This window comes from Ooceraea biroi, chromosome 1, assembly GCF_003672135.1.
Source record: "Ooceraea biroi isolate clonal line C1 chromosome 1, Obir_v5.4, whole genome shotgun sequence".
Lineage (NCBI taxonomy): Eukaryota > Metazoa > Arthropoda > Insecta > Hymenoptera > Formicidae > Ooceraea > Ooceraea biroi.
This window is the reverse complement of record NC_039506.1, coordinates 7,603,698-7,616,614: the sequence shown is the minus strand read 5'-3', so window position 1 is coordinate 7,616,614 and position 12,917 is coordinate 7,603,698. Positions and strand designations below refer to the sequence as shown.

Sequence of the window (12,917 nt, the reverse complement as noted above, 5' to 3'; positions counted from 1 at the left end):
TCGCCCAAGTATCACTTATCTACAAGCTTATTTACCGCGACACTAATGAAACACATTTGCGGCGATTTCCGGGCACAATACGAATATTTACATTAATCTTGAATCTCAGATCTCAGATCTAAAGGTGTCTTTGATCGGAGGCACTCTTTTAAAAGAGATGCTAAAAGATTCCTCTTCGCGAAGACAAGAGCAAAAGACGCGTTCTGCTAACTTAAGAATTATGATTACTAGTTTTTAATAGCGCTATAGATATACGGAAAAATTTTGCTCGATTGATTTCTTTTGGCGACGAGCCTATAAGAGGCTGATCTAAATCTCAGATCAACGATCTGAGTCCCCGTCCCGAGATGTCCTTCTCTCAACCGCGAGGAGTTTTCATGCCTTCGTGTCCGTTCCAGATCGTCGTGCTGGTCCACCAGTCGGTGGGTATCCCTCGGCCCACAGATTTTTGATGTGCCCGGAAATACACGGTGCATCACCCGACCGCCGGTGGCTCTCAGGGCCGAGTACACGCGCTGGCCACCTTTCCTTAGAACATCACGAAGAAGCTGTTGTACAGTTTCTTGATGCCGGTGGTCTCGCGCTGTCGATGCGTTTCCAAGAGTGCGCAACCTCGCGACTTGAGTGACAAAAAACGCGAAAAGACGACGAACGCGTCCTTGAATATCATCGCCACGCCTTGGCTGCAACGCATCTTGTTCCTAGTTGTGCCGGAGCTCTGCTGCCGTTTCGGCGGAGAACCTCCTCCTACGAACAAGAGATAGTTAATTTTGCATGATAAAAGCGCCAGTCAGTCGGCGGATTGATTGTTTCACGCTTGAGGTGAACAATTCTCTTGCTATGTCCTGTTCATTAAACTTTCAACGACAATTGTTCAATGTGTTGTACGCGCCGAGTCAAAATCAATCACGTTAAAATGCGTGCGCAACACACGATAAATTTATTGTGATAAACATGTGTAATTATTTGACATGTTTAACGAGAATCAGAAATAAGAAATAATTACGTAAAAATTTGCAGCATCATATAATATTTGTAAATATAAATGCATTAATTATTCAAAATTTTATATTAAAATATTGCGCATAACGTTTCAACAGATTTGTTTAAGTCATTTCTGAAAATCACATAACGCTTTTACGTCACAAACAAGTATCTAATATATACATAATTCATTGTACGGTGTGATTTATGTTTCAAGATTGCATTAGTATATGCAATTGGTTAATATTTGTTCTGATTCGTTGTTATTTTTCTGTTCCGTGATTAATAACTCCACGTTAATTAACATTTGTATAATGTTTTCAGAAAGGAAAACCGTTCGTAAGTATTTCCACGAATAATGTTCGCTAGTGCTTGACATCAATTAATGCTGATTAACGCGAAATCACGAGACTCATCAGGGTTGTGCGATAACCAATTTCTTTTCCTTTTCTCAGCCCTATAAATTACTTATTTTTAGAATAAATAGGTCATAATAACTTATGATAATAATTCATAAATAATAAAACAATTTTTAATCGATCAAAACGAAAAGATATTATTAATTCATTATTTTTGTCATTTTGCAGTCGAAAATAATAAAAACAAAGATTGAATATATTATTTTTACAAGATTTTTAACTTCATCCTACTTACTGTTCTCCTATGTTTCAGCAATGCTTTCTCTCTGGTGTCTCGTCCTCCTCACGTAAAAATCGAAAAAGGTTTCGTCTTCGTTGACGAAACAGAGGGAACTGGTCAATTCCACAGGGATGGAAGCATTTCCGGTAGGTAGACGGCGACGACGACTCAGATACCTTATTGAGATCTCGCAACTGCAGAAGATCCGTCTTGAATTTCGCCGTTTCGAAACTTGCACTCTTTCTTACACTCGTGAGAACGAGTACTGCGTCTAATTTTCCAAACTCTCGTTTACTCGAGAAATGACGTAGTGCGAAGTGACCAACTCGCGCAATGCAAAATTCTGTCGGGGGGAAGAGCCTCTCGCTTTTTGTGAAAGATTCCAATCGGCGGGGATTCCCGAAATGCCTGGCTAGGCCTGCTCGGCGTTACGCCGATACGCCTCGCTACTGCTTTCTAATGACTATAGCTCACACACTGGATAGTGTCTTGGGTATTGGAGGCCTTCGCCTTCTCGTTGTTCTCACCACATTTTCAGAATCCTTCGCTTCATTGTGCCGTCCAAAAGAAAAACTTAACTTGAGAGGGAAAGAACGAGGCCTGTCGTGGATGACCTCAGTGAAGGTTCGAATTTTTGTTCGCCGTTTTTCCCAAAATTTTCTCGACGACGAAGAGAGATCTGGTCCTTTAGAAAAGATCAGCAAGGCGAAGGTTTTCCCGGCGGGACCAAGGGGACTCGACCCTCTCCGCGATAGCGACGTCTCTCTCTCCTTCTCTCCGTACTGTGTTCTTGCCGTCACTATCGCGGTGAGACACTACCAGAGTCTCTCGAAAAGCAACAGCCAATAGATGTGAGCCATTCAGTCGTCGAGGATGCCAAATATGATCAAAGTATTTTCAGTCACCCAGATGATGCAGAGGACAGCAAAGCACCTTAATTTTTTCACGTTAACGAGCACTTTGTCACAATTTTAGGACTCCAATTGTTGCTGAAGATGACTTGTTGATTCTGCTGATGCTGATTCGTGACCGGTCCTGCAAAATGTTTTCCTTGGAAATCCGTGTTTCGAGTGTGTTAAATCGAATGTGTTCTCCAACAAGTATTCACTGCAAATGTGCACTAAAACTTTACAATATCGGCTGATCCTTGTTCCGAGGTTCCCGATAGATTTTAACAAGACACAGGAACTTCTTCGCGAGGAGCAAAGTCCGGATGGCGAGACGGTGCTCGGAAAACGGCCTGACGATGTCGACGGTGACGAACGCTGGAATGTCCGCGAGTGATCCAATCCAATCGTGCTTGAAGGAATTAACAGCTTGGCCAATGGGCTCCGCTCTCAAGGGTCGGCTCTCAATTGGAACCACTCAGTGTTGATCAACAAGACGCGATTCTTTTATGCTCCAGCGTTCTCTCGCAATGATCGCGTTGTCTCGCCGAAATCGTAATCGTCACCTGAAGCTTCCGACGTGTCTCGTCGTGGACGTTTAATTTCTGATTTATCAACTGTAGCTTTGCGTTCCTCGCCGAGACGGTCTGCTAATGCGCCTCGAAGATGTTTGGCCTCTAACTTATCTTCTGATTGCAGGCGTTGCAAATTCGAAGTGGAGAAGTGGCTCCGAGTAGCTTATTTGTTCTAGTTATCAGCTGTGACGTCACGACGCTTCGATCATCAGGGATGCACTTATCGTACGATTTCAATGTTATTACCGGAGGAATATATTATACGAACTCGTGAAACTCGCGCGTGTCGCGCTCCCGAGGAACACTGAGAGAATTTTCACGCGCGGATCGAGATCTGGTCTAGGACGGAAAGACCATTCGACAATGCACGACGCCAGCTGCAGCAATTTGCAAATTGGCGTAGTTCGCGACTGGCAGCCGGTGACTACGGGCTGCCAGCGTCGTCCCGGCAGACGCGCCGTCAAGAGCGGACGACGGTCTGTTTGCCGCGCGGATTAATTAGTTTCGAAACGTTATCTCTGATATCGTGGCTTTTCGCGTGCGCTGCGACCTCGCAGACTGCTCTTCTGCGCGGCTCAGCTCGACGGCGTGGAGGAAGGTGACTTCGTTCTCTCGGTACTCTCTTTTGTCCCGGCCAGCGCGTTTCTGCCGATACGTCACGTCGCGGTGCCGATGTGTCTGTCGTCGTCAGCGCTGCCACGTGCCGGACCCCTCAAAGGATGCGAGAACTTCGAGAATCACTCGAAGACGCGATTAGAGCTTCTTGTCGATAGCGGCTCTGTTTGCTGAGGAAATCTAGCGTTGTTTGCCGTACGCGTTCTACCTTTCCTGCGATTTACCGCGAAATTTTCCGATTCACGGATTCTCCTTCAAGGAAGCCTGAAACAGTAAAAGTGATAATCGTATATAATACAAGCGATGATCGTAACTTGAAAGTAATGAGAATAAGTTGGATTGTAAGAGGATCTTACTTTAATATTCATTTATTGAATTATTCTCGATACAGCATCGCGTTGTAAATTACGTTGTAATAACGTAAATGTTAAGATATATAGATTGTGGACTCGAGACTTCATTATATAAAATATTCATGTTGCAGGATTATAGTTCATCATTCCAGAACTCTCGTCAGCTGTTGGATAAACGCGTTATCGTTTTCCTCATCTCATAATTTACCCATCGCATCCACCTCTCGTCCCTTCATCCTCGATTCTTTTCATGAACAATCGAGCGGCTCTCCTCCGGAATGGATCAACTAGTTTCGCTGATCGATGTCAATCCACGGGGTCATCCTCGCGTACTCGCAACTTCGTAACAAATCAAGAGATTCCTAGAACGCAAACCCGTTCGTATACCGTCGAAGAAAAGGTCTAAGTTCCATGGGAATTCTTTTATGGGAACCGACCAATTTCTCGATTATTGTTACATAATGTCGTCCATTCAGTGACTACCACATGCTTTCTTATTTCTGTGATCGTACAGAATAATGTATTTTTTCCCTAAATTTGACGCATTCTTTATTATTTGATAAGAGATATTAAATAATGGCAATAAATTTGCTCTTGCTCCAAAATTTATGGTATGGAAAAATTAAACCGCTACATGTACAGTAACGCTATAAAGCTACTAGGAACTAAAATAATCTTGTCTAGGAAAGAGACAGGGCTAACAATATTTTTCCAATCATTTGCTGGTAACTCTCGTTACGTCGCCTTGCACTTTGCATCCGGCGAACTTCTTCCAGATCAACAACGACGACGACGATCGCTCTGCTTGTCCGGACTTATCACCAACTGCGACGTAACTCGTAATAAATAAAATTACTTGACATTTGCATTATTTTTTATTTGAAACACCAAGATCTCCGGAGGCAGGATTATTTACAATGATCGATGATCGATGATCTCACATATATCGTTAGAAATTACAGGAAACTGGAAAATTTACGTGAAGCTATCGTTAGCAAAAACGGATGCAAGATATTACTTTGTATATTAATGTGATTTATAATTTTACTATAAATTGTTGCAATAAGAGATCTATTTATCATTAATTATTGTTATTTAATATTTGGGGAAAAAAAATTCGTGCTATTTCGTATAAAAATTGTCACATGTCAGCTGGAATAAATTATCAAAATAACCGTATTGCGTGTATGCATGAAGAAGAAGAAGAAGAAGTAAAACAAATTCTCTGAAACTCCTGTTGATTTATGCAAATGGCAAATCAATATAATATTAGCATTATCTATACGAACTACTTTTGTTTGATTCGCCAATGATCTGAAAACGCGTAATATCTATCTGCGGAATCGTGCACGGCCCGTTCCGTTCCGATGTATTGGTCGCTGACGTAATAACGTTAAACAAACGCTCTGTTAATTAATTATTGTCACTTTCCAAAGACCGCGCCGTGTGCTCTCAGGTGTCGTTAAACTGTATCATCGATCGAATTATCAGGCGAATTGTACGTGTTAAGTCGAGCAACAATGTTTGTAAGGTTTGCCGAATTTTATCGGCAATATTATACGTCTTTACAGCATTATAGTTACTATGCCAGATGGTAAGTCGGCAGCGTTATCTGCGCTGCGAATATTCTGACGAATTTACCGTCGATCCCTCTGCTAATAATCAGCATCTTGGTGAGAGATAGCTGCAGCGAGCTCGTTGCCTGGGAAATCTGCGGGCGAGAAAAAAATAGCCGGCAAATAAGACCGTGCCATATTATCGTCGCGGAGGAGAGATTATTTGCAACTGAATTAAACGAGTTGTCGACACGGCATGATGCGACAGGGCTGAACAACTAACCGCGTGTAAATCATTCTGATAATTTACGATTGCGGAGTGAACTGTACTGATGTCGAATGATGAGTGTCTCGTCCAACCCGTGCGGATCCATCTTGACAATCGGACTCGATCGTGGATTTCTGTCGAACCTTGCGCGTTTGATGCAGAAACGATTTATCGAATCAGTGTTCCTTACGTAACAACCGCCAAAAAATAGCAGAATTGGTAGCAGAATTACTGAAGTCAATTCCAAATTTTTCCTGGCGCGTTCTTTCGTTTAAAATAGGATGTAAAAATCTCGAGCAAAGAACAATCTTGGCCAGAGTCCAAAAATTCTGGAGCAGCCGCTTCACAGCTGCTGAAAAATACCGTCGAAAGCGAGACAAAAGAATATACAGAAATGATTTTCACAATCTTCGAGTAGCGGTGGCACGTCACAGCCGTGTGACAGCAAACACAAGTGTTAATTCGCCGTGCACACCAAGAAGCAGATGCGGTCGCACATGCACGCGTCCAGGCCACACACGTGCACGTCAAGACATCAAGGCCAGATATATGCCGGGAATCGTTGTGGTCGAATGCAAGTCCGTATCATGTATAAAGTATCTTTTGCGCCGTCCTGCTTTCGATTGAAATTATAAAACCGGTTGTAACGCGCAGATTCTAAGCTGTTGCTACACGAATAATAAGTTAAAGAAATAATTCACCGCCAATGCATCAATAATCCGCTTCTATGAAAACATCGGAAAACTCTGGTTCTAGTTACTAGACTTAGATTACCTTTTCAGCAAATTCACTAAAAGATTATTTTCTCCAATCAATCTATAATATATAAATATATAAAAATCATTAATTGATTTGTTTAATTTTCCTTTTAGTTAAAAACAAATTTATTTTCTTCATGGCGGAGGAATCTGTACAATGCGTTATGCAAATGGTACAACGTCATTACAACATCATTTAATATGCATCTCCGTGCGAGAAGTTGTTAGCAGGAACGACGAACGAACAGGATACGTCAATAGCGATGCGTACTCTTTGCTCCTGTTTTGTCCTCTCTTTTGTCCGACTTTGCGGCATCAGCGTCTTCAGCTATTGCCAGAGACAGCCAATTGTTCACGCGGCCATTTAGAGCATTATTATCTTCCATAATGAACCTGCGTCAAATTCGCGACTCAGTCGCGACTTCTGCGTGCATTGATTTCTTCCACTGTCTGTCGGCATTCCCGCTCCAGGATTCCGCTCCAGACGCGGTACCGATGATTTAGACCCGGCACCGTGTGAAGCACCGTTCTGGATCCCAAAACACCCACAGTCCGATTGGCCGTGCCGTAAAAGATTCGCGCAACCCTGGAATGCAGCAACGCCATGGCGCACAAAGGACAAGGCTCCATCAGTAGAAACACCCAGTAACCCGTGCAGAGATAGGGCCCGCACTTCTCCACATTGCTTCTGTTTTCTTCTTGCTTCGAGTTCTCAGGTTTGGCGGACTGGCGGTTGTTCCGTCGTCCCTTTCGCTCGGTTTGCTCTTCAAGAGGCGTCTGAACTGGGAACCTCAGCGAGGCCAGGGAGCTCGGATAACAGAGCGGCGTTTCCTCTTCATACCTTCTTTTGATCCGCCTCAGTCGTGTCTTCGAGCTCTGCTCGTCAGTCGCAGCGTTCGAGTCTGTCATCCCTTCATCGCTGGGTGTTTCGCTCTCGTTCTGAATTATGTCCGTTCGCCCTTTTTCAGAATTATCATTCAATTGCCACGCACCGCCACCGTGAAGCCGGGCGACAAGATCTACCGCTAGCATCGTAGCATGCCACATCGGATGCTGGTCCATCCTCGCAGCGGACACTGCCAGGATCCTTCCGTCTTCGGGATCGACAACCGCCGCGGCACCAGTGCAATACTCGTCGCCAATCGCCTCTAGCTTGGCGGCCTCTGTCACTAACAACATTATCCTCTCGATCGCGAGCAAGCGATTCTCGTCAAAAATCGAGCCGTCGATCAGGCTCTCGATTGTCGGATCGGGATGGAAGTTTACCGGCCAGATCTTCGAAGCTTCACTGGCCTGCGATTTCGTTCTGGGCGCCCTGGTCGGAACCTTTGTCACCTGGAAATTGTTCTCCAGTAAGGAGACATCGAATCCTCTCTTCTGCAACTGGTCTTTCAGCTGATCTTCACCAAGTAGGACGTCACAGTCTTTTTCGTGCGATTCATCCGCACGAAGTGGAGCTAGAAGCAGTTTGCCATTGGAACAACGCTTCAGATGGGCGAATCCAGGCAGGGCGGCTGATATACTTTGGATCGCTACGGAGGTATCTCTGCGATGCCTCAAGACGCCCACGTAGACCTCCTGCAGCGGTAGAACTTCCGTGAAATCCGAGCCTAAAATCGGTTTCGCTGTCCAGCTTCTAGTTGTAGTCTCCACCTTGCTCGCCTTGACACTTTTCGACGACTCCATCTTCCGGCCTGAAAAGACGTTGTCTTCACTTTCCGATAGAGGATTCCTCGGCGATGGTGTTTGTGACACATTCCGCTTTATCAAACGTCACACTGAATGGACTTTGTCACTTTATTAAATATAATGAGATTTGGGAAAACTGTATTTTTAAATTGTATTTTCTTGTATGATGCTATATAACCGTCCATATGTGCATTACTTAACTTCTTAAAGCGAATTAAATAATTATTAAGACGAATTTAGGCGAATTAAATTAATAATTAAATAATTAAATTAAATAATTAAATATTTAAATAAAAGAATACATTAATGCTCTTATCTAAAAATCATATGCTGCTGGTTAGTTTCTTTGGCTATTACTCTCTTGCCTCAGGAGGATAATAACAGTGGAGACACAAGGAGATCTTCTCTGAACGTTTACATTTTAATAAGACTTACGACACACAGGAGTTAATTCCTGAATAGATAATATAAAACAACTCCCATAAAAAAATACTCACATACAAAATGTAACGAGATCATGGTCAATGATCGACATTGGAATACTTCGGACTATCGAACGATTGCGAGAGTATCTTAAGGACACTTTCTCGTTTCACGGTCGTAAACGTCAGTTTTCGGTGAGAACAAGGTTGTGCCGAAGATGATCCTCAATCGTTATCGAGACTACTCCGCGACATCCTCTACAAGGAGCAAACGCGATTTTAAATTGCTGTCAACTTGGGCCACGGCCGGATTGATTGTCGGAGTTAGGCGCAATTGCATGATATCGCTCCGTCCGTGAAGCGAGGAACAAGCGAGACGCGTTAAGAAGTTCGAAGTTCGAGCCAAAGTTTCCTTTAATTTCGACTGCGCAACAAGCGCCGAAACTTGGTCATTGATGCCTAATCGCAGTCAAGATAACATTGTTGTTTGTTACATCGTCGCAGTATTAACGTGAGATGCGTTCAACGAAAAGAATTCTTCAATTCTAACGCGCAAATGTTTCTCGATTAACACTTTTGTGTGTGTGTGTGTGTGTGTATTCTACATATATACAAGATTATAAATACATTTGCAAAATAGAACAATTTCTCGATACAAGCTACTTGGAAAAAGCAAATATCAGGAATTACTGAAGAAACAATCGATATTATTAAGAGTGAAGAATTATTCGAATTAATATATGATTTATAGCAATTGCAATAAAGAAATTTCTAAAGATCTGTAACTTATTATTCCTGATGTATATAATTTAACGGATCGCAGTTGAGAGCTGATACGCGGAGTGCACTGTGTGTCACGCGACCGGTCATAAATAATATCTAGTAAATCTTCATGTAAAATCTCAGTTTTCCGAGAAACCTGCGTACGCATAAACGGTATATATCACTACGCAGCTGCCGAAAGACCTACTTTACACGACGTATCAGCTGCCTGATAGCTGATATCGTGATATGTAGTAATAATATGCACCTACCGAATCCGCGATGAGAAATTGTAAGTTTCCACCACTCGAACCATGAGAAACCATTGCACAATCATCAAAAATCAGAAAAAATCATTGCGCATCTTTAGTCTTAATATCTAAACTTGCTCATTTATTAATTTGGATTTTTCGATGGATTGGATTCTTGAGAACTGTTAAAGTAATATAAAAATGACGTAACACTGTGTTTACCAATCGTAATATTATGCATAAATAGATCGCGGTATTTAGCCGTAATATGTTGTTTTTATTTTCGTTTTCAAAGTATATTTTCCACATTCTTGTGCGTAAAGAATACTCAAATTGTATTTAATTTACTTTCCAATATTAACAAATTTCATGCTTTAATTATTTACAACAATCTTTAATAGCGCGCGCTATAACAACCGTTATCGCTTCATATTCTTATTTGTCCCGTACAAGTATTTTTTTATTACAGCATGCTTGTTTTTCCGTTGATCGTTTGAGCGCATATTGACTTAGTTCGCCAATTAGCGTTAATTAAAGTCATTTCGTGATAAAATAAAATATCAGTGCATGAAAGATACATGCGGGAACACCTGCACCAACTGCAACGCAATAGCGTTGTGCACGAGTGTCCGCTTCCTCCTTATTGTAACATTGGATCCATCAAGATTATTCGGTTTGGATTCTCGAATAAATAAGAAATGATATTCAACAAGCTTTCGTATCGAAGCGACGTCGCGCCGATTCGAAGACAGGTTTCGCAGGTGCGGCGCGTTTGGATTCTGGCACGAGTAGCAGCACGTGTCACGTCAGCCAAGATGGCCAGCGATTGCACATTCACGAAGCGTGATTCTTATATAACAGAGAAATAAATCGCACATGAGACACGAAATCCGCTCGCCGTCTTGGCCGCGCCAGCAATGCAGCGTCGTTCACGTTCCAAAGTCGCGCATAAGAGTTTTATTCCATCATTCTGCGCCTTTTCACGAGCGCAGTTCCTCGACCGTTCAAACGTGAGCGCGAGAAATCGCGCGCGCGCATCGACTTTGAGCAATCGACTTCGAGCAGCAATATGTCCTCCACGACCTTGAGTCGCGACATGTCACTGACTTGGCCGAGTTAGCTGTCAACGTTACGACGCCCATTGCGACGACGGAACGACGCGAGGCGTCGGTACGTCGCGATGCCACGTGTTCGCCGTGCGCGCGCATGCACCTCACTGCAGAAATTCTTACCTGCTGCTGCTGCTGCTGGCCGTTGCTGGCTGTCGCTGCGACTGTGAGTAATTCCTTTCCTCCGAGAGTTTCCCGCAGTTTCGACGACCGAGGCTCACTGAATTCACTGAAAATCAAATTTTCCAAGTGCAACGCGTCCACGCGCTGCTGATCACGTCAGCCAACGCGCTGGGAGGTACGTGAGAATTTTACGCGCCGGAGCACTCTCTTTGCGTCGTCGCGACGGCTCGCGTCTCTTTGTGGCGTGTAGCATGAGCTGTTTATCAATGGCACCACGATGGCGCCCTTCTGCCGGCAAGATGAAAGATTTGTAAGCGGCAGAAATACGCTCGGATCTCGAGCGTTGGATACAGTCCACTTAGCGCTACAAATACTTCAAAACACTTTCTGTCTTTCTTTTTACTTGAAAAAAAAAGGATAGAAAATATTTTGAAACATTTGTAGCACTAAGTAGACCACATCCGTTCGCGTATCGCGGAATTTTGTGTTTCGTGCCCAAACGTAGAATTCGGAGGAATCAATGATAACTGTTAAAATTCTGAAGTTCATGTCCAGCCGGATATCTAAATTGAAACATCCTGAGATTTATGCACAGTTTTCGTTATATGATATTTCTTTATTTTATTTTACTTGAAGAATTTATTTCTGTTTCATAAGCTTAAATAAGAGCATGAGACGTAACTGAGTAGAATGCGAATTGATAACACAAATATGCTAATATTAGTACATTGAGATTAATTTACTACAGCTGCCTCGACCTTGTCTTGGATCTTTTCAGCAGTGGATAAGGAAGCGCCTTGAACGAAAAAATATTTAAGAAAATTGTACTATAAAAACATAAATTGATCGTATAAATGATTTATATAAATAAAAAATGTAAGAAATTTAAGTTAAACATAAAAGAGAAGTTAGAAAGTCTTCTTTATTCAAATTTTCTTAGGAGACTTATAAGATTTTATGTTATTGTAAGATGTTGCAACTCTTTCACTTCATGCAAATAAATCTGATGACGTGTTAGCAATACTGATATTTGCACTGCTGAGGTAGACGGGCCAGTTACAAGCATGTTATAAAAGATTCGAGCACGTGTGTATACACGCTCACTTTTGTAAAAAAGCTTTAACGTAACGGTTTAATAAATGTTTACATATCACAATTCGGGAATAATCATACGGCTATATATGCGCGCATCATCAAAGCATTGCGTGAGAGATTATCACATGATAATGTATCCATAAGATTGAAAGAAGTTTACTTTGGCCTTATGATAGCACAAAAAGTGAGTAAAATATTAAACCGCGTTATACTTCACATTAATATTTTATTTGTCTATAATAAAATATATTACAAACTGTTATAAAATGACATTACTTTGCAATACAAAATAAGATCTCTATTTTTCTTATTACTAAACATGCAGATTGATTATAGCAAATATCTATTGCCTTCGGCTTTTCTATTGCATTATATTGGGTCGTCCGGAAAGTTCGTGCGATTTTGAAGGAAAATTCAAAGGCAACATTTTTTTATGTCGATAAATATTTATTGACTTATGTATGCACCGTTTTGTTTCACAACCTTTGTCCATCTTTCACGCAACTGGAAGATTCCATTCTCCCAGAACTTCTTAGGTTTCTCGGCGAAAAACTCCTCAAGGTGGTTTTTTATGTCGATCAAAGAGTTGAAGTTCTTGCCGCTAAGAGAATTTTGCAAAAGACCTAAATAAGTGAAAGTCTGAAGGTGCAATGTCTGGTGAATACGGTGGGTGAGGTAGCACATCCCAGCCAAACTCCAACAATTTTTGTCGGGTAGTCAAAGAAACATGAGGTCTGGCATTGTCCTGATGGAACACGACGCCCTTCCTATTAGCTAATTCTGGACGTTTTTCCTGAATCGCTGTCTTTAATTCGTCCAGTTGCGAGCAGT

At 42.2% G+C, this 12,917-nt stretch overlaps 1 protein-coding gene across 2 annotated transcripts; it reads right to left on the bottom strand.

The window, feature by feature from the left end:
* Positions 1-6,737: 6,737 nt before the first annotated feature.
* Positions 6,738-11,265, bottom strand: LOC113563601 (probable inactive tRNA-specific adenosine deaminase-like protein 3). 2 transcript variants are annotated; one of them, XM_026975395.1, is made up of 2 exons: positions 8,822-11,265; positions 6,738-8,329 (listed from the first exon to the last, which is right to left on the bottom strand). In XM_026975395.1, exons 1-2 carry the CDS (start codon positions 8,841-8,843, stop codon positions 7,047-7,049), a joined length of 1,305 nt encoding a protein of 434 aa, XP_026831196.1. In that variant the 5' UTR covers positions 8,844-11,265; the 3' UTR covers positions 6,738-7,046. The 2 variants fall into 2 exon arrangements, with proteins under 2 accessions (XP_026831196.1, XP_026831202.1); XM_026975401.1 differs by having other exon boundaries at positions 10,992-11,265.
* Positions 11,266-12,917: the final 1,652 nt, after the last annotated feature.

Excerpts from the sequence above, each read along its gene's own strand:
- LOC113563601 (XM_026975395.1), bottom strand. The coding sequence starts at position 8,843 with ATGATCTCGTTACATTTTGTAT. Across the intron at positions 8,330-8,821 it reads GATCTCGTTACATTTTGTAT|GCCGGAAGATGGAGTCGTCG; the intron begins GTGAGTATTTTT and ends ACGTCTTTTCAG.